This window comes from Pristiophorus japonicus, chromosome 10 (genome assembly GCF_044704955.1).
Source record: "Pristiophorus japonicus isolate sPriJap1 chromosome 10, sPriJap1.hap1, whole genome shotgun sequence".
In the NCBI taxonomy this organism is placed as follows: domain Eukaryota; kingdom Metazoa; phylum Chordata; class Chondrichthyes; family Pristiophoridae; genus Pristiophorus; species Pristiophorus japonicus.
This window is the reverse complement of record NC_091986.1, coordinates 4,466,617-4,494,315: the sequence shown is the minus strand read 5'-3', so window position 1 is coordinate 4,494,315 and position 27,699 is coordinate 4,466,617. Positions and strand designations below refer to the sequence as shown.

The 27,699-nt window shown below is 49.1% G+C and overlaps 1 protein-coding gene across 2 annotated transcripts in view; it reads left to right on the top strand.

Annotated features, from left to right (window-relative positions):
• The window catches only part of gpc5a (glypican 5a), a 1,129,174-nt gene that overhangs the window by 563,641 nt on the left and 537,834 nt on the right, over window positions 1-27,699 (top strand). For both annotated transcript variants that reach the window (XM_070891692.1, XM_070891693.1), the window contains exon 6: window positions 17,410-17,530. In XM_070891692.1, coding sequence (XP_070747793.1) covers window positions 17,410-17,530 — 121 coding nt within the window. The remainder of the gene's footprint in view (window positions 1-17,409; window positions 17,531-27,699) is intronic.

The window sequence follows — 27,699 nt, the reverse complement described above, 5'->3', positions numbered from 1 at the left end:
TGCCAGAACTGGAGACTGTTATGGCAGTAGAGACCTCTATGCGGAAGGAATATCAAAAATCCTGTTGATGGAAATGGATATAACATTCAGCGGTTTGGAGTGTTTAAAAACAACTAGCGTGGACAAAAAAGAAAATGTGAGCCCAATATGTGAGAGAGCCCTGGGAGGCAGAAAGCTACAAAATGAACTAGACACTTCTAATGCTAAAAAGCCCAAGCTAACACAAAGGGTATGCTGTAGACCACCAGGTCTGCATAACAAGTATGAATTTCTCTCTGAAGAAATAGTAAGGGTATCAACCAAACATAGACTGGGAAAGCCAAATGGTTCGGAGTTGGAGTTGGTATATGTAATGCACACTGCTTGTTGAGCAGTGTGTCATGTAAGCCACAGGAGGCGATACTCATCTCGATCTGCTATTTGTTATGACCCAGATATGATACAGGAAATAGAAGTCGTAACAACTGTGGGGGACAGCAAACATAGAACGATGCCATTTAATATGATCCGGGAGTCTGAAATATGTAAGATCAGGAGCCAGATACGTAACTTTAAAATGGCTAAATTTGAGGAAATGATAGAGTAGCGAACACAAATCAATTGGAGGAGGTTCTTCAATAATATATTCATAAAAGACAAATCTTTGTAGGTATAATGTTGAGCTTGTAGGACAAATACATTCCCAAAATCAACAAGCTTAAACTAAGGAAGCTTGACCTTAAATGTCTCAACAAATGAAAAGCAAGATAATAGACAGGCTAAGTGAGTGGGCAAAAATTTGGCAGATGGAGTATAATGTTGGAAAGTGTGACATCATGCACTTTGGCAGAAAAAAATCAAAGAGCAGGTTATTATTTAAATGGAGAAAGATTGCAAAGTGCCGCAGTACAGTGGGACCTGGGGGTTCTTGTGCATGAAACACAAAAGGATAGTATGCAGGTACAGCAGGTGATCAGGAAGGCCAATGGTATCTTGGCCTTTATTGCAAAGGGGATGGAGTATAAAAGCAGGGAAGTCTTGCTGCAGCTATATAAGGCATTGGTGAGGCCACACCTGCAATACTGCGTGCAGTTTTGGTTTCCATATTTAAGAAAGGATATACTTGCTTCGGAGACAGTTCAGAGAAGGTTCACTAGGTTGATTCTGGAGATGAGGGGGTTGACTTATGAGGAAAGGTTGAGTAGGTTGGGCCTCTACTCATTGGAATTCAGAAGAATGAGAGGTGATCTTATTGAAACGTATAAGATTATGAGGGGGCTTGACGAGGTGGATGCAGAGAGGATGTTTCCACTGATGGGGGAAGACTAGAACTAGGGGGCATAATCTTTAAATAAGGGGCCGCCCATTTAAAACTGAGATGAGGAGGAATTTCTTCTTTCAGAGGGTTGTAAATCTGTTGAATTCGCTGCCTCAGAGAGCTGTGGAAGCTGGGACATTGAATAAATTTAAGACCGAGATAGACAGTTTCTTAACCGATAAGGAAATAAGGGGTTATGGGGAGCGGGCAAGGAAGTGGCCCCGAGTCCATGATCGGATCAGCCATGATCGTATTAAATGGCGGAGCAGGCTCGAGGGGCCGTATGGCCTACTCCTGCTCCTATTTCTTATGTTCTTATAAAGAGGAAAGAGCGATTGTACAAATCTTACACAGCCTCAATAAGATGAATATGAAAATGCACACTCACTTAAAAGGGTGATCAGAGGGGCAAAGAGAGACCTGGAAAAAGCCATTCTTCTTCTTCGGCAGTCCCTTGGAGTGGAGCGTGACTTGCTTCCACACTAACGCGAGTTCTCAGGTGACTGATGAGCCCGATGCAGGACCTACAGTCTCTGTCACAGGTGGGGCAGACGGTGGTTGGAGGGACGGGTGGGTGGGGGGCTTGGGTTGCCGTGCGCTCCTTCCGCTGTTTGTACTTGGCTTCCGGGTGCTCCCGGCGAAGAGACTCGAGGTGTTCAGCGCCTTCCCGGATGCTTCTCCTCCACTTTGAGCGATCTTTGGCCAGGGATTCCCAGGTGTCAGTGGGGATGTTGCATTTTATCAAAGAGGCTTTGAGGGCGTCCTTGAAATGTTTCCTCTGCCCTCCTGGGGCTCGCTTGCCGTGACAGAGCTCCGAGTAGAGCGCTTTTTTTTAGGAGTCTAGTATCGGGATGTGGCCAGCCCATCGGAGCTGATCAAGCGTGGTCAATGCTGCGATGCTGGGGATGTTGGCCTGAACGAGAACACTGACATTGTTGCGTCTATCCTGCCAATGGATTTGCAGGATCTTGCGTAGGCAGCGCAAGTGGTACCTCTCCAGTGCATTGAGGTGCCTGCTGTGCATAGTCCATGTCTCTGAGCCATATAGGAGGGTGGGCTCTGTAGACCATGAGCTTGGTGCCGGGTTTGAGGTCCTGGTCTTCAAACACTTTCTTCCTCAGGCGACCGAAGGCTGCACTGGAGGCGGTGTTGGACTTTGTCATCGACGTCCGCTGTTGTTGACAGTAAGCTCCCGAGGTATGAAAATGGTCCACGTTGTCCAAGGCTTCATTATGAATTTTGATAACCGGGGGGCAGTGCTGTGTTCCGGACCTTTGTCTTACAGATGTTTAATGTAAGGCCCATTCTATCGTACGCTTCAGTGAAGGTGTTGCCGATAGCTTGGAGTTCGACCTCAGAGTGTGCACAGGCGCTAGCGTCGTCCGCGTACTGTCGTTCGATGACAGAGGATGGGGACGACTTTGGATCTGGACTGGAGGCGACGGAGGTGGAACAGTTTCCCTTTGTTCTGTAGATTAGCTCAATCCAGTGGGGAGCTTAGTGAGGGTGATATGGAGCATTGCAGCAAGGAAGATCGAGAAGAGCGTTGGTGCGATGACACATCCTTGCTTGACCCCGGTCCATACATATATTGGGTCTGTGGTGGATTCGTCGGTCAGGATCACGGTTTGCATGTCGTCATGAAGCAGGTGGAGGATGGTGACAAACTTTTGAGGGCAGCCGAATTTGAGGAAGACGCTCCATAATCCCTCATGCTTGATAGTGTCGAAGGCCTTTGTGAGGTCAAAGGCGGCCATGTACAGCAGTTGGTGCTGTTCCTTGCACTTCTCTTGTATTTGACGTGCGGTGAAGATCATGTCCATTGTGCCCCTGAGTGGGCGGAATCTGCATTGCGATTCTGGGAGGAGTTCTTCAGCCACTGGGAGAAGGCGATTGAGGAGGATTCTTGCGATGACTTTCCCAGTGGCAGACAACTAATTACCGCAATCTTGAAGATGGTCACGATTACAGCGTCTCTGAGATCTCCTGGCATGTTCTCCTCCTTCCAGATAACAGAAATGAGTTCATGTATTCACACCAATAGTGCTTCCCCGCTATGCTTTAATGCCTTGGTGGGGGTTCCGTCTGCTCCTGAGGCCTTGTTGTTCTTCAGTTGTTGGATGGTCTATTCAACCTCGTGCTGGGGTTGTGCTGAGGTGGTGTCAGGTAGCATGCTGAGGGTGGAGTCGAGGAAGCTTGTGTCGAAGACAGAGTCTCGATTAAGGAGATCTTCAAAGTGCTCCTTCCATCGGGCAACTGACTGCTCTCTGTCCTTGATGAGCACCTCTCCGTTTTTGGCCCTCAGTGGGGCAGGACCTTGGGTGCTTGGGCCATAGGTGGTCTTGACTGTGCTGAAGAATCCTCGCACATCGTGGTTGTCGGCTAGTTGCTGGATCTCCTGCGCTTTCTCCACCCACCATCTGTTCTTTAGGTCACGAGTTTTTTGTTGGAGCTCGGCCTTCAGACATCTGTCGAGCTGCTTTCTTGCTCTCGAGTTGTGTTGCTATTTCCAGTTCAAGAATGCCTTGCGCTTGCGGCTTATCACAGATAGATAGATTTTTAACCAATAAGGGAATTCAGGGTTACGGGAAGAGCGCGGGTAAGTGGAGCTGAGTCCACGGCCAGATCAGCCATGATCTTATTGAATGGCGGAGCAGGCTCGATGGGCTAGATGGACTACTCCTGTTCCTAATTCTTATGTTCTTATATATTAGCTCCTGGTCATTCTCATCAAACCTGTCTGGGTGTTTCCTAGTCGAGTGACCAGTGTCTCTTCACAGGTGCTAATTATGGAGGCCTGGAGAGCAGGTCAGGCACTGTGGACACTCTGCGTCTCTGGGTCACTGGGTGCCGGCAGATTGGTTGTAGGGCGCTGATTGAATAGGGCTTTCTTAGTAGGGTCTTTGAATGCTCCAGCGTTGAAAAAGCCATAGCAGCTGAAGCTCAGCGTAACAGTAAAAAAATATATATTCCAGTACTGCAGGAGGGAAGTAAGGAGAGCAAGTGAAAATCATAATAGAGACAGATGAGTTTGAACCTAGGATGAGCATAAAATAATACATATTCTGAATTACTATTCCCTCCAAATGTTCTGCAGAGAAGACATGAGCAATGTGCCCTCTCCAGGCAAGTAAGACAAATGTCCCAAGTAAAATCACTGACTTAGAATAAATGAGATGAATGTCCTAGGCAGGCCAAATAGATCCGCAGGGATAGGTGGCATTTATCATGTCCCTGAAGAGGGGGATGGTGATGATAGAGGTCAAGAGCACCCATGATTCCCTGGGCCAAGATCCTGCTCCATGTTATTTTGTCACAACCTTTCCGATCTCACGCCCTGCATCATCGCTTTGTCACCCCGTCGGCTACCTTCACCCGGGGGAGAATTGGATACGATCAGTGAGGAAGTGGCACTGGGTAATCCACTGCATGATGGAGCTGAAGGAGTGGTGTGGGGTGCCATCTTCCTGGTGGAGGCCGAGGAGAAGACTACAGCTTCGAAGCCACGGGACCCAGAACCCATGGGTACTCGCCGAAAGAGAATAATGTCCGAGGAACAGCAAACCTGAATGTGGGCTCTGTGGTCAGTTTCTGAAGACGTATGAAAACTGATAGCTGTGAATTTGAAGTCTACAGCCATCATGTGCAACACACAAGGCAAGCTATTACTTTGTTGCAGGCATCAATGAAGCATGGAGCAGCTTCATTACAATCTGCAGCTCCGCACCCCGTATCGAAGAGACAGCCATTGACCAGTCAGTGTTACCTCCTCAACACTGACAGCTCTGGTGCAGTTCGTGTAATGTATGACCCTGCGAGTAGTACACTCAGGTTGGTTGAGATGTTGAGTTGGGAGTGGCTTAGCCAGTCACGTGATGTTCACAAGTCTCCATAAAACCCCAGCCAGTTCACCTCAGTACCCCTTTCCTGCTTTCTCTCCATACCCCTTGATCCCTTTAGCCTGAGGGCCACATCTAACTTCCTCTTGAATATATCCAACGAACTGGCATTCTTCCTGCATCTAACCTGTCCAATCCCGTCAGAATTTTATACGTTTCTATGAGATCCCCTCACATTCTTCTAAACTCCAGTGAATAAAGGCCCAGTCGATCCAGTCTCTCCTCATATGTCAGTCCAGCCATCCCAGGAATCGGTCTGGTGAACCTTTGCTGCACTCCCTCAATAGAAAGAATGTCCTTGCTCAGATTAGGAGACCAAAACTGAACACACTATTCCAGGTGAGGCCTCACCAAGGCCCTGTACAACTGCATGGCGATTTTGATTGGATATGCCTCCTCAAATCAATGAGCAGTTGTTGATGTGCATTGATGTTTGCCAGCAGAATATCAGAAAAATCTTTTAGTATGATTAGGTGGTTTGATACATTGAGCAGTGCAGATTGTCAAATTGATTGAAAGAACAGAACTAAAGGAAATACTTACTCTTTCACATTTGTTCCTTGACTGACCTTTCATGAATTGTTGCTGATGTGGATGATACAGGTGCTTCATCTGTCAAATCCGATGATCCATTTCCTCAAATGAGAACAAGGCAGCAAACATGCCACACTTTTAAGCCTGTCATTGCAAACGCCTGTTATGTTTAGAATAACTCCACAAGACTGAGTACTGTGAGCTTAAACTGATGTGACCTTAGTCTCTTTAATAAAACTCCAGAGTGCCAAAGCAGCATGGCAGACAACCTTTTATACTCCCTTACATGAGTTGTGCAGGTGACCCTTGGGCCTCCAACAGATGCGCCCTCTGGTGGCAAGTCTTACACAGTTATAATGTTTACATACATAACACCGCCTGTTTAGGCATGGAGTACCTATTTCTTGTAACAGCAAAGCACCACTTCCTGTTACTCTTGTATTTTGCTGTCATAAATTGTGTTTTGTTTAAAAACAGGTTGACAATTACGTGACACTCTCTCACTTTGTGCCACTGTTTCAGCACTCAGCCTGTCATCTTCTAATAGATGTGCATAATCTTTGGCACACTCAGTGGACCCAATTGAAAGCATGTGAAAGCTTCTTGCAATCTCCCATACTATGCTCGATGTATTCATTAATGTTCAGTGTGTCGTGTTCATCATGAAATCAATAATACTGGTCAGAAGGCATGAAGGAAAGCCAGAGAGTATACCAATAAGGACTAAAGTGCCACAATTGTGCATCCATGCGATAAGCTTGTCATAAAAATATTGTACTTTGGAGAGGGAATAAACACTGTGATGCTGGATGAAAAATCATAGAGTTTTGGGATAATGTTTACTTTTGTAAGGGGAGCGTGGGGTGTGGATTCAAATCCACACTCCCCTGGGGTTCTGTACGTGCGATTTACGAGGGTGGGTGAGTAATGAGGCACCAGACACAGTGGGTAAGAGTAGAAAATGGCTAATGTTGTTTATTTAGAATAGTAAACACCAAGATAGATGGCATAGGAAGAGGTCATAAATAGCAGTAATGGCACAATCTCACTCAACAACGCGAAAAATCTCGCAACAGCGAAGGGGAAAACAAGAGGTTAAAACATTCCACTCGCACATAACCACACCTCCCACTTCCACCCTTCTTACAAATTCCTATCCTAAATTGAGTCTGTGAGGAGGGTTGGACTATACTCACAATCCTATCAACTCTGGGGTTCTGGGGGCCCTTATTTCAGCTCGGGGTCCCTCTGGGGTGGGTTTTACGTTGTTAGTCGGTTCGGTTTTCCTCCTCGATGTTGCGTCGATTTCTTCTATTTGCCTCTCGGTTGGCTCCCAAGCAAAAAGCTGCTGGAGTTAAGCACACCTTCCCCAGAGCGAGGGCCCTGTGAAAAGCTGACTCAACTCCCACAAGCTGACTCCAACAACCAAAAGCTGACTCCAACTCCTTCCCCACCGTGTGTTTTTGCAGCTTTCCTTATAGTCAGTTCATCTTCGCGCCAAAACTGCATTTGCCTCTCGGTATCTGTCTCTCTCTGTGACTGCTACTGCGCCTCGATTCCTTCTTCTACTGCCCCAGCTGTTCTCCACCCCCCCCGCGACTGCTGGTTCTGTAGGTCCTATCTTTGTATCCAATTTAGTTCCGGCCTTTTCGCGCTCAAACTCAATTGGTGGTCCATTGTGTAAGTTTGGGCGGGGAGATAGGTTTGAACATATAATCAGAAGATGTCACAGGTACAGGTAGGTGTGAAGACAGGGGTATTATTTCTTTTTTTTGACCCTGAAATGAGCTTCCGACCACATATCCGCAGCATAACTAAGACCGCCTATTTCACCTTCGTAACATCGCCCGTCTCCGCCCTTGCCTCAGCTCATCCGCTGCTGAAACCCTCATCCGTGCCTTTGTTACCTCTAGACTTGACTATTCCAACGCACTCCTGGCTGGCCTCCCACATTCTACCCTACGTAAACTAGAGGTGATCCAAAACTCGGCAGCCCGTGTCCTAACTCGTACCAAGTCCCGCTCACCCATCACCCCTGTGCTCGCTGACCTACATTGGCTCCCGGTTAAGCAACGCCTTGATTTCAAAATTCTCATCTTTGTTTACAAATCCCTCCATGGCCTCGCCCTTCCCTATCTCTGTAATATCCTCCAACCCCACAACCCCCACGAGATGTCTGCGCTCCTCTAATTCTGCCCTCCTGAGCATCCCGAATTAAAATTGCTCAACCATCGGTGGCTGTGCCTTCAGCTGCCTGGGCCCCAAGCTCTGGAACTCCCTCCCTAAACCTCTCCGTCTCTCTTGCCTCTCTTTCCTCCTTCAAGACGCTCCTTAAAACCTACCTCTTTGACCAAGCTTTTGGTCATCTGCACGATTTTCTACTTGTGTCTTGGTGTCAACGTTTTTATCTCATAACACTCCTGTGAAGCACCTTGGGATGTTTCACTACGTTAAAGGCACTATATAAATACAAGTTGTTGTTGTATTATAAATGGCAGTTGTTGCTAGATCAGTTGGATGGTGCCATGGAGTTTATGCCCGAAGGCACTCGGGCTTGCGGTCGGGGTTTTTTGGTATTCGCTTGCAGCTGGTGGAAGATAATGCCCTCCTCCCCTAGTGTTTGACATAGGTCTATCTCCGTATTTTAATTCTGAGAAAGGTGCAGCCAGGAGGACCTGTTTAAGGTCTAATTCTGGATCCGTAACCTTAAAGTGCCTCCTCTGCTGCCTGAGATCGAGGTGGCTGGAGTCCATCTGCACCGTTCCCAGGTTATCGGTTAACGCCCCCGAGCTACGCGTGGTGGCGCTGGTCATTTCTACCTCGTTACTAGTGGTCGAGAAGATTGGTTGGCGTCTGATTCTCGGTCAGCCTGGCCCTCGAGCTCGCATGCTGCCTTAGCTCGGGTGGCCACGCACACTGGTATCGGCTCACCTGTCTTGCCAGCCTTGTACGATGGAGACGGGGCAGAGGAAGTGGGGTCCTCAGTTGTATTGTCCTAACAAGGGCCGGGATCTCTTGATTTGATTTTGGAGATAGCAGCCAACAGAGCCCGCTGTTGGCTGATTTGTGCCTCAAACTGATGGATTTTTGCTTGGCTCGGGGCGTGGTCTGCTTCGGGGGAGGCGATGGTTTGGCGACAGTTTCCTTCCCTTCGAGCCCCCCTTGCATCCTCCAAGTCCTCCCCTAATCTGCCTGTCGTTCAATATTTTGTGCCAGTATTTGGTCCAGTTCACAGGTGTTTCAATGAAGGACCTGATATTCCAGATCCCGAACTACATGTTGAAGGGTGGAAGATGCCTGTGCGTGGATTTTTTTAACGTGGGGTGACCGTTGCACACCAGCCACCCCACGGGCTCGACAGAGCTAGGTCTTGGTCCAGTGGCAAGGGTTAACCAAGGCGACTGGAGACCTGCTCTGCTGCACTGACCTCATCATCATCATAGGCAGTCCCTCGAAATCGAGGAAGACTTGCTTCCACTCTAAAAGTGAGTTCTCAGGTGACTGAACAGTCCAATACGGGAACTACAGTCCCTGTCACAGGTGGGACAGACAGTGGTTGAGGGAAAGGGTGGGTGGGGAGTCTGGTTTGCCGCACGCTCCTTCCACTGACTGCACTTAAGGGAATAAGGGATTATGGGGAGCGGGCGGGGAAGTGGACCTAACTCCTTGATCTGCTCAACCATGATCGTATTAAATGGCGGAGCAGGCTCGAGGAGCCGTATGGCCCACTCCTGCTCCTATTTCTTATGTTCTTATGCTTGTTTTCTCATGCTCTTGACGACGAGACTCGAGGTGCTCAGCGCCCTCCCGGATCCTCTTCCTCCACTTAGGGCAGTCTTTGGCCAGGGACTCCCAGGTGTCGCTGGGGATGTTTCACTTTTTCAGGGAGGCTTTGAGGCTGTCCTTGAAATGTTGTTTCTTCCCACCAGGGGCTCGCTTGCCGTGTAGGAGTTCCGAGCAGAGCGCTTGCTTTGGGAGTCTCGTGTCGGGCATGTGGACAATGTGGCCCGCCCAACGGAGCTGGTCGAGGGTGGTCAGTGCTTCAGTGTAAGGACCTAGTGCGCACACATATCGCAGTGTGGGCTGGCCTGTGCTGCCCCGGGCCCTTGGCTCTTCTGGGCCCCGAACTCGCTCCTCTCCTGGACCCAGATCATGTCGCTTGTGGGCCCCGATCTCTCGCCGCTCCTCCGCCCCGATCTCTCGCCGCTCCTCCGCCCCGATCTCTCGCCGCTCCTCCGCCCCGATCTCTCGCCGCTCCTCTGCTGTACCTGGGCCCCACCGAAGTTCCTGCCCAAGCTCCAATCGCTGACCTGTCCCATCCTCCGGAGATCAGCTTCTTCCATCTCTCATGTCTTTCTATAGCAGTTTGTTTATTTCTGCCACCATGCTACCTTTGTGATTAGTTTAGTCATGTCACTGTAAGGCCTGTTCATCGTGTCCTGACCTCACAACAACCTTAGCTCTCTGTGTAGTTCTTATCTGATGTAGTTAGAATTTCTCCTGCGTCATCCGCCTGCCTCATCTGCTGAGTTGGTATATCTACTCCTTTCATAAAATTATTATTTCTTTTTATAATTTGCAATTTCTTCGGATTCATGATTTCTTGCAGTGCTCCCCCAGTGACTGCAGCATGGCTGGTGGGAGGTGACTACATTTCCATGGGCGGGACTTCAGATGGCCTTGCAGGATCACCTCGAGCAGCTCTGGCCCTTGAAGGCCCGGCTGTAGACTGCACCATCTCGGCCTGGACGGCAGCAGTCTGAGCTGGCTGGCTGACGGGCAAGGGCAATGGCGGAGTGGCAGTGGTGGGAACAGGAACGCTGTCATCCTGAGGGAGGACAGCAGGGTCCTGCTCCACTGACCCACTGTCAGAGCACGGATTGCTGGCCTGCTGCAACTCCCTGTCAGCCCCGATCGACGGTGGAGTCAAGCAGAGACTGCATGAGAGCGGTCTGCGTTTCCACTGCAGCGCTAAGACGTTGCGTCGCTTCCGCCTGTGCGGTAATGGAAGCTGCGACGTCGTCCACCCCTTCAACATCCTCATCTGAGTCCTGAGCCGCAGAACCTGGTGCAAACTCACCCTCTGGGAGGGGGGGTGGGGTGAGGGGAAAGGGGAAGGGGGAGGGGGAGGGTGGGGGATAGGAGGGGGAAGTGGGGGATAGGAGGGGGAAGTGGGAGGGGAGAGGGGGTGGGGGAGGGGGAGGGTAGGGGATGGGAGGGGGGAACGTGGAGGAGGGGGATGGGGGAGGAGAGGGAGTGGAGAGGGGTGGTGGATGGGAGGGGCTGGGGGATGGGAGGGGGGAGCGTGGTGGAGGGGGATGGGGGAGGAGAGGGAGAGGAGAGGGGTGGGGGAGAAGAGGGAGAGGAGAGGGGGGGAGGAGGGAGGAGGGGGTGGGGGATGAGGGGGGGAGGTGGTGGGAGATGGGAGGGGGGAGCGTGGTGGAGGGGGATGGGGGAGGATGAGAGGGTGGGGGATGGGAGGGGGAGGAGAGGGTGGGGGATGGGAGGGGGAACGTGGTGGAGGGGGATGGGGGAGGAGAGGGAGAGGAGAGGGGTGGTGGATGGGAGGGGGGAGGAAGGGGTGGGGGATGGAAGGGGGGAGTGTGGTGGAGGGGGATGGGGGAGGAGAGGGAGGGGGATGGGGGAGGAGAGGGAGAGGAGAGGGGTGGTGGATGAGAGGGGGGAGGAAGGGGTGGGGGATGGGAGGGGGGAGCGTGGTGGAGGGGGATGGGGGAGGAGAGGGAGAGGAGAGGGGTGGTGGATGAGAGGGGGGAGGAAGGGGTGGGGGATGGGAGGGGGGAGCGTGGTGGAGGGGGATGGGGGAGGATGAGAGGGTGGGGGATGGGAGGGGGAGGAAGGGGTGGGGGATGGGAGGGGGGAACGTGGTGGAGGGGGATGCGGGAGGAGAGGGAGAGGAGAGGGGTGGTGGATGAGAGGGGGGAGGAAGGGGTGGGGGATGGGAGGGGGGAGCGTGGTGGAGGGGGATGGGGGAGGATGAGAGGGTGGGGGATGGGAGGGGGAGGAGAGGGTGGGGGATGGGAGGGGGGAACGTGGTGGAGGGGGATGGGGGAGGAGAGGGAGAGGAGAGGGGTGGTGGATGAGAGGGGGGAGGAAGGGGTGGGGGATGGGAGGGGGGAGCGTGATGGAGGGGGATGCGGGAGGAGAGGGAGAGGAGAGGGGTGGTGGATGAGAGGGGGGAGGAAGGGGTGGGGGATGGGAGGGGGGAGCGTGATGGAGGGGGATGAGGAGGGGAGGGCGATGCACCATCTCGCAGCAAGCAGTGATCACACGGGGGTTCTCTCCCTGGTGATTGGGTGGTAAAGCACAGGCTCAGATCGGGAGGGACTGGGACTGGAAACATCACAAAGGCTGTGGCACAGATGTCCTTAGACTGTTGCATGAAAAATCAATTAATTAAAATTTTTCAAGGGGAACATGTTTTCTGGTCATGAGTTTATCGGGGTGAATGGTGGAGAGTTCAGTTATATTTTTAACAACAGCAGAGTTTTGAAGACCTCTTGGTGAGAATATGCTGTCAAGCCTTTTTAAAAACAGACCTCCAAACTTTGCATATTATTTTATCAGTTGCGAAACTTGAAACCCCAATGTATAAAATTTAAGGAAATGCAACTTTGATATTTTTCCTGAGATTATTACAACAGTAGAACAGCACAGTTTATTTTAAAAATATTTACATCCTGTAATGTTTGACTGACCAGGAGGGAGATTTGATGCATCTCATTGGAAGCAGTTTTCAGCCGATTCACATCGAAACATGGGGGCCGAAATTGGTGAAGGCCCCCGCCCGCCCAAGTGTTGCCCAAAGGACCGCTGAGGTCCCTGGCGGTACTCTGGTCGGGGTTTTCAGCAAAAAGGTCCTTGCCGGCGGCAAATGTGGGACTTATGCCGGCAATCTGGGCGGCAGCCGGCGGGAGGTCTCATTCTCGGCGGCAGAGACGCTTGCCGCCCAAGTGGCCGCCGAGGATGGAGTCGGGCCCACGGAGGGTCGAAGAGGTGAAAATAAAAAACAGCAAAAAAAAAAAAATACATCGGAAGACCTTCAGGGGTCTCCACCCAGGTAAGTCTCGGTGAAGACATTTTTTTTAAATTGCTTACTTACCTTTTTTTTTTCAGCTCTTCATACTCACCGTCAGGGACAGACCGGCCTCCTCGCAGCGGTCCTTCCCCGTTCTGGCACCGACTCCCGCCCACACCAATATGGCATCTCGGCGGGCGGGAGTCCACTTACGCCAATCGGCCGTCTGCTGCCGTCAGCGGGCGGTTCCCGGCAGCTCTCCCCTCCTGCCCGCCCCAGACCAGATCGAAACTGGCACTGGGGCGGAACCCCAGGAGGAACGCGGGCGGCAGTGGGCGGTAAGGCCATCAACTTCAGCCCCTTAGAAACATAGAAATTTACAGTATAGAACGTATTTACAGCATAGGGCTACGGGGAGCGGGCGGGTAAGTGGGGCTGAGTCCACGGCCAGATCAGCCATGATCTAGTTGAATGGCGGAGCAGGCTCGAGGGGCTAGATGGCCTACTCCTGTTCCTAATTCTTATGTTCTTATAGAAGGAGGCCATTTCGGCCCATCGTGTCCACGCCGGCCGACAAAGAGCCACACGGCCCTCGGTCAGCAGCCCTGAAGGTTACATATAAACCTACGAACAATGAACAATGGCGGAAAGGTAAAGAGCACCCAGCCCAACCGGCCCATCTCACACAACTGCGACACCCCATGTATCGCAACATTTAACACTCCACCCCAACAGGAGCCATGCGATCTCTCGGGAGAGGCAAAAAATCAGATTTAAAAACCCAGGCCAATTGGGGGAAACAAATCTGGGAAAATTCCTCTCCGACCCATCCAGGTGATCGAAACTAGTCCAGGAGATCACCCTGGCCGTATTATATTCCATGATGTACTTACCATTGTGTCTGCGCCAGCCAACAAGAGGTTATCACAATCTGAGCTCCCCACAGTTGCCGGTTCTCCCAGCAGCTGTTTACCGTACACGGGTTCCAGCTCGCCACCGCTTTTTCCCGTCTGTGCGCGCTGTCAGCGGCTGCTCGCGCGGGCGTGCTGTGGACAGGGCGGTAAGAGCAGCGGCGAGCTCCAAAATGGCCGAGCGTGCGTCAACTCGGCATTGCACGGTGATTCACTTCAGGCTGCCGCTAATTAAAATACTTGCCACAAGCGCAGGCATCGGCAGCGCTGCGGACCTGGAGAAAATGGCGGCTGCTGCAGGACCCACCGGAGGCGGGCGGGAGTGAGGTGGCCGCCATTTTCTTTCAACAAAGTGGGCCTTAACACCTCTAATTTCCAGGCCAGGGTTCTGTTGTAACATTCTATGATGCTGTACGCAGGTTTGTTGGTAGTCGAGACCTGTTTACTATAATGTTACCTTTGACACTGAACACCGGAGAAATAGCTAAGTAAAACCTAAAAATGTGACAGTCAGTTCTATCCCTGCTGTGTGTATATGAGTTTACATGGAGTGAAATCTGTATATCTCGGGGTTCAAAGTTATGAAGAACTGAAGAATGAATTGCTTCAATTCTGAAGTAGAAACTTCTATAACCGAACTTTTGCAAAAATGAAATTAGCTTCCGTCCAATTTAGCAATATACATTGCTCCAGCTCCCGCCCTTGATAAATGAGTCATGTCATCACTTTCTCCAGTCCCTCTTGTTGGCCCCCAAGTGAGAAATCCAGAAAGAAGCCTCCTGAAAAGTCAGTAACATATTCTTTTTCTCAGCAGTCTATTTGCTTTCTCCATTTCTTTTCTCCCTCTTCCTTAATCTTAAATATACTTCAGTTTTACCGCACAGCGTGATGGAAATGAGTTCCCCTTCGGGACATGATTCTGTCATTAAGCTGAAGTGATACATTACTGCGGTTGCAGAGGGGAGAGAGTGAGGACAGATGGCGAGTCCATTATTCTTCCGACAAGAAATACATCATTTCAGGCTGTACCAAAGTCTGTTTGGGGTCGATCGCTGCAGTTGCTGGCATTGCATTGTGTTTGAAGCTGTTGGGCTCACTGTGGGACCACTCCGTTGAGGATCTGTGCATTCTGTTCGCTCACCTTGCTTCGCATTGAAGTATTGCAACGTGACTAATGACTTTTGAATAGCATATAATGGGAATGTCCTTTTGAAAATCAATATGAAATTATAGTCCTTGATCATGCTGAAGCATTGTGGTGAACATCTTAGGCATTTGAAATAAAGACCTACAGGGAAGGAAACTCACCTTGCCCAGCAAGGTACCAGATGGCAAGCTGAAAGCAATTGAAGACTGTTTCCACAAGTTGTTTCACTTGGTACAGCGAGAGTCCCCAACATTACATTTTGACAGTATGACTGATAGGCCACGGATTAAAGGCTTCCTCTTCTGTGACCTATCATAAATTTAATGCCTTCAAGTAAATGCTGTCATGCAAAGTTAAAGACTTGAACTTACAGCCATATAGTTTTGTTAGTGTTGATTAATGTGTACTAATTAAAATCCGTGCGTTTTTGAATTCCATCCTGTGTCACACTTCTGTAATGTTGACATTTTATTTTCATTTGAATTTCATAAACATTTTCAGTTCAGTGGCAATTTAGATCAAATTTCACAACTTAGACTCTTTTTAAATAACAGAGGTAATTGACATTTATAGTCAGCAATAGTGAATGGGCGCAAATCCATTTAAAAGTATATAACTGTATTTATTTTAAGAATTATATATGTCAAACTAGATTAGAGTTACCAACCAATAAGTCATTGTCATCCCCATTGGGATATGCTAGATGACCTGTGTCTATCATCTTATCTTGATGATCAGGTTGCTGAACAAAGATGTTTTATGATGATTCATGTTTTATGATGATTCGGTGTTTGAACGTACGATTATTGTAGACTAGCCTTCATATTTAATGGCATTGTTTAGGACTGATGATTTCATGATAAAAATGCTGTACATATTTATCCATATGCACAAATTATATACCACTCTTATGCTTTCTTAGAGGGTGGTATTTTGGGAGTTCTTTATGGTATTAGTAAAATTTGAAGTGTTTGATCGACAGTTTTAAAGGTTTACCAGGTGCACATTACTTGGAATCAGGAATGTGAAAGTGTTGCTTTGTCCAGTGGTATTAAATATATTTTTTAATGTGAAAGATGTATGTAGTTTTCTCACTGTGTGAGAGTTCAACTGAAGCTCTTCAAGAAACTGCAGTGTTATTTCCGCATCCCAACTTTGCCAAAGCATAGAATTGAAAAAAATGTTCCTTGGGCAATTTGGAAATAGCCCTCATAGATTGTAACAGCACACAAACAACTCACATCTCGAACATAACATTCCAACTTTGTCTATTGTTTCAACAACGAAATAGACAAACCGAAACACTTGGAGTTCGAAATTGCCCCGCGCACCGTTTATGGGCGGTAACCTTTCCCAGCCTGGGACTTTACCATCCGGACAGGAAGTCCCGCCCCCGGCGTGCAATTAGCCTTTGCGCCTCTCAATCAAGGCGGAGCGTTGTCTCAGGCACTCCGCCCCATTGGACAGGCGTTCCCGGGGCGTCAGCGCAGCGCTGAGTTCAGTGACGCGCAGAAGCTGCACATAGCGCTTACACGCTACAACGCTCCTCCCCTTCAGTTAAAGGAGACGGCCACTGCGTGCTCTGCAGGCCCTATGGTGGCCGTCACTGGGCCAGCGGCCCGGCACCCAAAACAGAGTGCGGGGCTGCATGATGGCGGCCCGTTCGAGGCGAGGTCTGCCGTTGTCGGGCCGACCAAAGAGTCGGGCGACAAATTAAAATGGCGGCCTGGGGCGCACACGGCCTCCCCTCCTGCAAAGCTAGAGCTAGCATCGGCTGGCACCAGCCTCGCGGCTCACGAGGCAATTTCTCCCGCGAGCCGCAAAGGGGTTGGCGGGCACGCCTGATGACATCATCACCTGTTGCGCTCCAGCCTTAGGCACTAATCGCGGGTCGTGGCGCTATCGGCAAATTGCCCCCGGGGGAAAAGTCCATTGTGCCCTATTAGTGCCTCCCACAGGGCGTAAAAAGGGGCAATTTTGGCCCCTTCATATATATTACTGGACAACGTTTTTGCTGACCAACATACTGCCGGTAGTCGATCACTTCCGCCTTCCTGCACAGTCGTTCAGCTGCACAGGTCTCAGTTGATTATTTCTTTCACCACTCCCAAGCTATCTTAATTCATGTAACACTTCCCCCAAAAATGCAGTGGTTCTTGTCCGCTCTCTGTAAAACTCCTGACCCAATCAAAACCATTTCCAGTCTCCTGCTGCAGCTAAAATCAAACTTTGGTGAAGAAGCCATCCTTTTTTGCCTTTCTCAACCTAAATACCAGGACACATACTTCTTCACTGAGGGTGAAGGATCAACTAAATCGATTATGCACCATCATTTTAGGTATTCATTAATCGGTTGGCTGCACGTTTTCTTCATAACTCAAATGATGTTATATTGTCACATAACATCATGGATCAATGCAGTAGATAACTCCAAAGTTCAATAAAGGTGCAATTAAAATTTGGTTTTAAAAACCTGAAATGAATGTATTGCCATCCCCACATTTCTCATTTGTGTGTTGGATGATTTAATTGTTTAATTAAATGCTGCATTTAAACTGAACGATTCATTTTTTTATTGATTTCAGTTATACACATCAAGTAGTTGGCAATGGCATTGAAGCCCAGTCAAGCAATCCAGAGGTGAAAGTGAAAGCAAGTGACCCAGTCATAAATCAGATCATTGATAAACTGAAACACATCAATCAGGTAAGCAAGACTGTCCCAATGTGACAAGGCACTGCATTGCAGTTATCCACAGCTGCACACACTCACTCTGGAGAAGGCTTGGAAAATGCACGAAATGAAGAGAACATTTTTAAATTCTCTTTTATATCCATGGGTATCGGAAGTATATGAAATGAAAAAACCTGAGGATTGGTAAACCTTCATTAAAAGTATGGATCGAATTATTCCTCTATTAAGTTGACATCTGACACAGGCACAAAAGCAAAATACTGCGGAGGCTGGAATCTGAAATAGAATCCGAGAATGCTGGAAATCTCAGCGGGGTCAGGCAGCGACTGTGGAGAGAAACACAGAGTTAACGTTTCGGGTCGATGACCCTTCGCATTGACACGGTCTCTCTCTCTCTCCACAGATGCTGTCTGACCCGTCGCGATTTCCAGCATTTTTCTGTTTTTATATCTGATGCTGGTAGACCTACAGGGGTAACTCACAGAAATAAATTAATTCTCTCATTCATGGGGGCCGAAATTGACCAACTTACCGCCGACTGCTGCCGCAAGATCCGCCCAGCGCCATTTTGGACGCAGTCTGGAGCGGGGTGGGTGGGGGGGGAGGGGGAGAGCCGGTGGGAACTGCCCGCTGACATCAGCGGACGGCCGAGTGATGCAACTGACCTTCCGTCCGCCGAGATGCCAAATTGGTGCGGGCGGCAGTCGGCGAGACTCGGTGGGAGAACGGGGGTGAACCGCTGGCTGGAGGCTGGTCTGTCCCCAACGGTGAGTATAAAGACCCTGCTAAAAAGGTTAGTGAACATTTAATATATTTTTTTCCACAGCGACTTACCTGGACGGGGTCCTCTGAAGGTCTTCCGATAGTTTAAAGATTTTTTTCCTGATTAATTTTTATTTCCAGCTCTTCCACCCTCCGTGGGCCCGACTCCATCCTCGGCGGCACTTGGGCGGCAAGCGCCTCTGCCGCCGAGAATGAGAGCTCCCGCCGGCTGACGCCCAAATCGGCGATGTACGTCATCCATTTGCCTGACCCTTGAGAGACCTCGGCGATAAAAATCCCGCCCAAAGAACCGTCCGGTACCTCGGCAGCCATCGGCGACACTTTGGGCGGGTGGAAGCCTTGACCAAATTCGGCCCCATGGACCATAAAATGCACTTATATCATTTTTCTTACGGGTGCTGCTTTGGAATCTGATGAACCAAGGAATGAAAAGCTCTGCCTGGGCATCTATTTTTATCTCCGATTGTGAGCGACTTTTCTTTGCAGATGGGAAGGCCATTTGGCCCATCTTTATTTATCCATCCCGAGAGATCCTAATATCCCCTGCTCCCCCCCCCACCCCATTGTAGTTACTAATTGTTCCTTAACTGATTCCAGGGTTTCTGCAGCCACTGCTCTATTTGGAAGTCCGTTCCACATGTTGATCACTTGTGTGCAGAAGAATTTTCTGATGTCAGTCCTAAAATTACCGTTTACTTGTTTGATTCTACATTCCGAACTCTACTCCAAACAGTTTAAAGTAATATAAGCTAATTTTTTCCTTAATATTCTTGGAGAACGGGCTGGGTGAGTGGGACTGGCTGAGGTGCTCTCGCAGAGAGCCGGCATGGGCTCGACGGGCCGAATGGCCTCCTCCTGTGCTGTAACCAGTCTATGATTCTATACTTTAACAATCTTATAAACCCAAAGCCCAAGTTTCTCCAGCTTTCCTCATAGCTCATATCCTGACGTGGTGGTAGGTTCATGGCTCTTCTCTACACTTCTTACAGCGCTTGAATGTCTCTTGTTTCTTGGCAAACAAGACTGGATGTAATATTCAAGGAGCCCTTGACCATAGCGCTACACATATCCATCATTACCTCCTTGGACTCCTATCCTGCTGTTTTCACAGTGTAGCTCAACATTCTATTTGCTTTTGTTTCTTCACTTGTCCCATCACCCTCTCCTTTCGCCTCGCACCCTCATCCCTTTTGTCATTTAATCTCTCGTTCCGCCCTATCACACACCTTCCCTTTTGTTCTTTCTTCCCCTCTCCCTTTCCCTGTCTCTGCACTTGCTTAAAACCTGTTACACCGCGAACATTTTCCAGTTCTGACGAAGGGTCATCGACCCGAAACATTAACTCTCTTTCTCTCTCCACAGATGCTGCCTGACCCACCGAGTATTTCCAGCACTTTCTGTTTTTATTCTGTTTGGTCTATTGATTGCTGCTCTGGCTGGGTTGGGCATATTTAGCACTGAGTCCATTGTGTCTCCTCGGTCTCGTTCAACTTCAACCTTAGCTGATGCAGCACGATTCATGAAGTATATACGTTGTCTATTTTTCCTTCCTGTGTGTATCAGTTTCTACTTGTCCGCATTAACTCTGGTCTCCCATTGTTCTGCCCACTTTGCAACTGATTCTATAATTTCTGAGATGCCTCCTTTCATTACTCCGCCCCATCTAATTTGGTAGCATCTATAAATTTGATAACTTTCCATTGAGTTTATGAATCCAGATCATCGATATCAATTGGAAACAGCAGTGTACCCAGCAATGAGCCTTGAGGTCTTGTTTTTCTTAGGCAGAGCCTCGGAGTGGAGGATGACTTGCTTCCACACTAACATGAGTTCTCAGGTGACTGATGAGTCCGATGCAGGACCTACAGTCTCTGTCACAGGTGGGGCAGACGGTGGTTGGAGGGACAGGTGGGTGGGAGGCTTGGGTTGTCGTGCGCTCCTTCCGCTGTTTGTACTTGGCTTCCGCGTACTCCCGGCGAAGAGACTCGAGGTGTTCAGCGCCTTCCCGGATGCTTCTCCTCCACTTTGAGCGGTCTTGGGCCAGGGATTCCCAGGTGTCGGTGAGGGTGTTACACTTTTTCAAGGAGGCTTTGAGGGTGTCCTTGAAGCGTTTCCTCTGCCCACCTGGGACTCGCCTGCCGTGACGTCGTTCTGAGTAGAGCGCTTGCTTTGGGAGTCTCGTATCGGGCATGTAGATGATACGGCCTGTCCAGCAGAGCTGGTCGAGTGTGGTCAGTGCTTCGATGTTGGGGATGTTGGCCTGAGCGAGAATACTAACATTGGTGCATCTATCCTGCCAATGGATTTGCAAGATCTTGCAGAGACAGCGTTGGTGGTACTTCTCCAGTGCCTTGAGGTGTCTGCTGTACATGGTCCATGTCTCTGAGGCATATAGGAGGGTGGGTATCACTACTGCTCTGTAGACCATGAGCTTAGTGCCGAGTTCTTCCTCAGGCGACCGAAGGCTGCACTGACGCACTGAAGGTGGTATTGGACTTCGCCATCGACTTCGGCCCTTGTTTGACAGTAGGTACCTCTACACTGACATACCTCCTTCAATTCATTGTTTCCTACCCTCCAGCTAGTTTCTTATCCATTCCCACGGTTTAGACTGAATCCCCGCAGCTTTGAGATAAAATAATAGTGTTTTGGTAAAATATCAAAATCCTTTTGGAATTCGAGGGACACCACCAATTGAGCTGTCACTTAGGTTGGTCAAGCAGGACCTTCTCCTTCTCAATCCATACAGACTTATGTTATCTGGGTTATTGTTGTACAGATGATCCGCAAGTTCATTCCTGGTCATCATTACCATTATTTTATATAGAACGTGCAATGTGTTTTCTTCATGGTTTCTTTGCTTAAGAACATATTGCAACACATTAAGAACTAGTTGGTTTATTAGCAAAGGCTTAACAATCACATTACACGTTACCAGTGCATCCACCAGGCTCACAACCACCTGCCCCATCATGGATCCCCCGAACCCAACTGGCTGGGGTTTTATTGAGTCTTGTGAACATCACATGACTGGCTAAGCCACTCCAAACTCAACAGCTCCACAAACCTGTGAGCATACTCGCAAATGCAAACATTATAGAATGGAAGTCATCATCATCATAAGCAGTCCCTCGGAATCGAGGAAGACTTGCTTCTCTCTTAAAACTGAGTTCTCAGGTGACTGAACAGTCCAATGTGGAAATTACAGTCTCTGTTGCAGGTGGGACAGACCGTGGTTGAAGGAAAGGCTGGGTGGGGAGTTTGGTTTGCCGCACGCTCCTTCCGCTGCCTGCGCTTGGTTTCTGCATGCTCTCGGCGATGAGACTCGAGATGATCAGCGCCCTCCAGGATGCTCTTCCTCCATTTTGGGCGGCTTTGGACCAGGGACTCCCAGGTGCCAGTTGTACTTTATCAGGGAGGCTTTGAGGGTGTCCTTGAAGCGTTTCCTTTGCCCACCTGGAGCACACTTGCCGTGTAGGAGTTCCGAGTAGAGCAATTGGTCAGGGAGTCTCGTGTCGGGCATGCAGACGATGTGGCCCGCCCAACGGAGCTGGTCGAGCGTGGTCAGTGCTTCGATGCTGGGGATGTTGGCCTGGTTGAGGACACTGACGTTGGTGCATCTGTCCTCCCAGGGGATTTGAAGGATGTTGCTAAACATCCGTAAGGCAAAGGTCCTCCACCACCTTGACCCCACCACACAGCACTGCCCCTCAGTCATCAAAATCCATGGCGTGGCCTTGGACAACGTGAACCATTTTCCATACCTCAGGAGCCTACTATCAGCAAGGGCAGACATCGATGACAAGGTCCAACACCGCCTCCAGTGCGCCAGCACAGCCTTCGGTCGCCTGAGGAAGAGAGTGTTCGAAGATCAGGCCCTCAAATCCTGCACCAAGCTTATGGCCTACATCATCATCATCAACATAGGCAGTCCCTTGGAATTGCGGAAGACTTGCTTCCACTCCTGAAGTGAGTTCTTTCGTGGCTGAACAGTCCAATACAAGAGCCACAGATTTTGTCACAGGTGGGACAGATAATCATTGAGGGAAGGGGTGGGTGGGACTGGTTTGCCGCACGCTCTTTCTGCTGCCTGCGCTTGGTTTCTGCATGCTCTCAGCATTGAGACTTGAGGTGCTCAGCGCCCTCTCGGATGCACTTCCTCCACTTAGGGCGTTCTTGGGCCAGGGACTCCCAGGTGTCAGTAGGGATGTCGCACTTTATCAGGGAGGCTTTGAGGGTGTCCTTGTAGTGTTTCCTCTGCCCGCCTTTGGCTCGTTTGCCGTGAAGGAGTTCCGAGTAGAGCACTTGCTTTGGGAGTCTCGTGTCTGGCATGCGAACTATGTGGCCTGCCCAGCAGAGCTGATTGAGTGCTTCAATGCTGGGGATGTTAGCCTGCTAGAGGACGCTGATGTTGGTGCGCCTGTCCTCCCAGGGGATTTGTTGGATCTTGCGGAGACATCGTTGATGATATTTCTCCAACAACTTGAGGTGTCTGCTGTACATGGTCCATGTCTCTGAACCAGGAGGGCGGGTATTACTACAGCTCTGTCGACCATGAGCTTGGTGGCAGTTTTGAGGGCCTGGTCTTCAAACACTCTTTTCCTCAGGCAGCCGAAGGCTGCACTGGCACACTGGAGGTGTTAGATCTTGTCGTCGATGCCTGCTCTTGTTAATAGGAGGCTCCTGAGATATGGGTCCACGGTGTCCAGGGCTACGCCATGGATCTTGATGACTGGGGGGTAGTGCTGTGCAGTGAGGAAAGGCTGGTGGAGGACCTTTGTCTTACAGATGTTTAGCGTAAGGCCTATGCTTTTGTACGCCTCAGTAAATACGTCAGCTATGCCCTGGAGTTCAGCCTCTGTATGTGCGCAGACGCAGGCATCGTCCCCGTACTGTAGCTCGATGATTGAGGTTGGGGGTGGTCTTGGACCTGGCCTGGAGACGGCGCAGGTTGAACCACTGGTTCTGTAGTTTAGTTCCACTCCAGCGGGGAGCTTGTTGGCTGTGAGGTGGAGCACAATGGCGAGAAAGATTGAGGTTTCCAGGGCAGTAGTGATACCCGCCCTCCTATATGGCTCAGAGACATGGACTATATACAGTGGACACCTTAAAGTGCTGGAGAAGTACCACCAATGCTGCCTCCGCAAGAATGGAAGTAGGACTAAGGTATCTACAGTGTCCTGTGTCTGTTCTGTCACCACATTCACCTGTCTCCAATCTTCTGGTGCCTCCCCTGTAACCATTGGATTCCTCATAATGATGGTCAGTGCCTTTCAGATCTCCCTGCGGGTTATTTTGTCAGCACTCTGGGATAAATCGCATCTGTCCCTGAGGATTTATTTGCTGAGCACATTTGGCCTGTCTAGCATGCCCATCTCGTATGTGAAGACAGCTTTGATTTTACTGAGGATATGTTTGTTTGAAAAGGGCGTCTTGCACATGGCGTCCCTTGAGTCCTTCGAGGAAGTAGCCATTCCGAACATTTACTATTCTGTGTTCATCCTCACTTTCAACTCCATTTGCAACCTTTTTGATTTTCACCTGACTGCACTCTCTGTTGTGGTAGAGATTTTGTTTTACTTAGCTTTAGCTGAAATAGCTTCTTCCAGGTCTCTCATTCCCCTCGCTGATATCCCTTGTAAATATTTTATGCAGTTTCATAAATTCATTGCTTTCTAGCTGCAGGATTTGTAGAGGCTTTTTTTCTCCTCTTTATCCCACTTTTAATTTGTTCATCCATTTAAGGTAAGTTTCATTTGTCTGAACTTATTGATTTGGGGAAGGTATTTATCCCACAAGCTCAACATTATACCTTCAAAAGATGTTCCACTTGCCTTCCACTGAAATGTTATTCAACAACGTTCTCCAGGTTATTGCTTCAGCTGTTCCAGCGCTGCCTGAACGTTTGATCAGAGGGGCCTCGGGCAGTTCTCCCATCCCCCCAACAATTACCACTTGCCTGCCGCTTGTTTTTCAACACGAAATAGGAGGCTAACCATAAAAAAGTGCCCCCAGTCTCCGCAATGTGCCGCTCAGATTTGTAACTGATCAGTGCAGGAATTGACCCCACTTTTGTCCTCCACTCCATAGCTCTAAACTCAGTACATTCAACACCACAATGAAGGCATCATTTGTGCCTGCTGCAGGCCCACACAGTACAGCAGGACCTAGGGGTCCTTGTGCATGAAACACAAAAGGATAGTATGCAGGTACAGCAAGTGATCAGGAAGGCCAATGGAATCTTGGCCTTTATTGCAAAGGGGATGGAGTATAAAAGCAGGGAAGTCTTGCGACAGCTGTACAGGGTATTAGTGAGGCCACACCTGGAACACTGCGTGCAGTTTTGGTTTCCATATTTACGAAAGGATATACTTACGAAAGGAGGCAGTTCAGAGAAGGTTCACGAGGTTGATTCTGGGGATGAGGGGGTTGACTGATGAGGAAAGGTTGAGTAGGTTGGGCCTCTACTCATTGTAATTCAGAAGAATGAGAGGTGATCTTATCAAAACGTATAAGATTATGAGGGGGCTTGACAAGGTGGATGCAGAGAGGATGTTTCCACTGATGGGGAAGACTAGAACTAGGGGGCATAATCTTAGAATGAGGGGCCGTCCATTTAAAATTGAGATGAGGAGGAATTTCTTCTCAGAGGTTTGTAAATCTGTGGAATTCACTGCCTCAGAGAGCTGTGGAAGTTGGGACATTGAATAAATTTAAGACAGAAATAGACAGTTTCTTAACCGATAAGGGGATAAAGGGTTTTGGGGAGCGTGCGGGGAAGTGGACCCGAGTCCATGATGGGATCAGCCATGATCGTATTAAATGGCGGAGCAGGCTCGAGGGGCCGTATGGCCTACTCCTGCTCCTATTTCTTTTGTGATGTTCTTCTGCTTATATCTGCCTGAAATGCTTGCTGCCATAAAAGTAAGCCGCAAAATAATAACAACTTCTACCATCTTTCACATCTCTCTTTGTGTACATCAACAACAACAACTTGTATTTATATAGCGCCTTTAACGTAGTAAAACATCCCAAGGTGCTTCACAGCAGTGTTCTGAGACAAAACAAATAAATTTGACACCGAGCCACATAAGAAAAAATTACGGCAGATGATCAAAAGCTTGGTCAAAGAGGGAGGTTTTAAGGAGCATCTTAAAGGAGGAAAGAGAGGTAGAGAGGCGGAGAGGTTTAGGGAGGGAGTTCCAGAGCTTGGGGCCCAGGCAGCGGAAGACACGGCCACCGATGGTTGAGCGATTATAATCAGGGATGTTCAAGAGGGCAGAATTTGAGGAGCGCCGACATCTCGGGGGGTTGTGGGGCTGGAGGAGATTACAGAGATAGGGAGGGGTGAGGCTATGGAGAGATTTGTAAACAAGGATGAGAATTTTGAAATCGAAGCGTTGCTTAACCGGAAGCTAATGTAGGTCAGTGAGCGCAGGGGTGATGGGTGTTCGGGACTTTATGCGAGTTACGCCGAGTTTTGGATGACTTCAAGTTTACGTTGGGTAGAATGTGGGAGGCCAGCCAGGAGTGCGTGGGAATAGTCAAGTCTAGAGGTAACAAAGGCAGGGATGAGGGCTTCAGCAGCAGATGAGCTTGAGGCAGGGGCAGAGGCGGGGGATGTTAGAGGTGTAAATAGGCGGTTTTAGTATATGCAATAAAAACTCAAGCTGAATTACAAATTTTGTCAACTCTTGCACAAGTTCACCCAGTGAAGCACTGCAAATGACTGGTGAAAATCCTTGCAATCACTAACGTTGGTGATTATGTTTTTATAAAAGGTACAGATCTAATACATTAGGTCATTTGAAAGTCTCCAACAAATGGTGGGAACACTTTTAATTTTCCTTCAAGCAAGTTGGTCTCTATGTCAATTACAATATCTCCCAAGAGATTCTGAAGCACTGAAGACAGGACGAACAGTTTCTGTTGTAAAATAAATGGTCTGACTTAAATATATAGAACCGTAGTAAAAACGTTAACACACTGAATCTGGTTGCTGGTCTAGCTGTGTAACAATTCACCAAGTCGTAACATAGAAATTGAAATCCCTGTTTCGTGTGTCTCCATAACATCATTCTAACTGAATTACTTGTTTGAAAATAAGGGATGGAGTCAGGTGAGATACTATATATAGTGTGGGGTAAAGGGAGGTCATATGGAACAAGAAAAGCCTGACGTACATCCCCAGTGATTTCCCCAGCTTTGGATTGACTGAGTGATTCATGTTAAATGCGGTTTAAATTCATTAAAAAAAAAACCTATGGGCTGATTTTTAACCGCCAGTCGTTTCCAGTGGGAATCCGCTGGCTTCAGTGAGATTCCCACCTCCTGGGCACAGTAGAATGGGGCCACAGCAACTTTAACCAGCCAGGCCTCATTAACTTAATTCTGGTCGGCTTCCTGTCCAGAATGAATGGAAAGCAGCTTCTGACCTGCAGGAATTCGGCCTGCATTTGTCTGAGAGTGAGTCTTGGAGAGTCCGTGTGAGAGTGAGGGGCAGAGAGTATAGCAGACAGAGTGGCCTCAATATTAACCCCCCACCCCACCCCACGACAGACAGGAGAGGGACGGGGGTGGGGGGGGCGGTTAAAAATAAAAATCAGGAAACCCGACTACAACTGTCACAAACGCGCGTTGACATTTTTACCGTAGCATCCAAGTGTACCAACATGGACACGCGAGGTACCTCATGAACACATTTACATTTGGCTCCTCCAGTGCAACGAGGAGCCTTACTTCGATTTTACAGATGCTGCGCGGGATTCCCAGCGTTCGGGAAATCCAGCAGTGAAAGGGAGGCGGGAGCTGCCAGATCCCCAAGGTAAGTAAGTGCCTTTTTAGCACTTAGAAATATAGAAACATAGAAAATAGGTGCAGGAGTAGGCCATTCGGCCCTTCGAGCCTGCACCACCATTCAATAAGATCATGGCTGATCATTCACCTCAGTACCCCATTCCTGCTTTCTTGCCATACCCCTTGATCCCTTTAGCCGTAAGGGCCACATCTAACTCCCTCTTGAATATATCCAATGAACTGGCATCAACAACACTCTGCGGCAGGGAATTCCACAGGTTAACAATTCTCTGAGTGAAGAAGTTTCTCCTCATCGCAGTCCTAAATGGCCTACCCCTTATCCTTAGACTGTGTTCTCTGGTTCTGGACTTCCCCAACATCGGGAACGTTCTTCCTGCATCTAACCTGTCCAGTCCCGTCAGAATTTTATATGTTTCTATGAGATCCCCTCTCATCCTTCTAAACTCCAGTGAATACAGGCCCAGTCGATCCAGTCTCTCCTCATATGTCAGTCCTGGCATCCCAGGAATCAGCCTGGTGAACCTTCGCTGCACTCCCTCAATAGCAAGAATGTCCTTCCTCAGATTAGGAGACCAAAACTG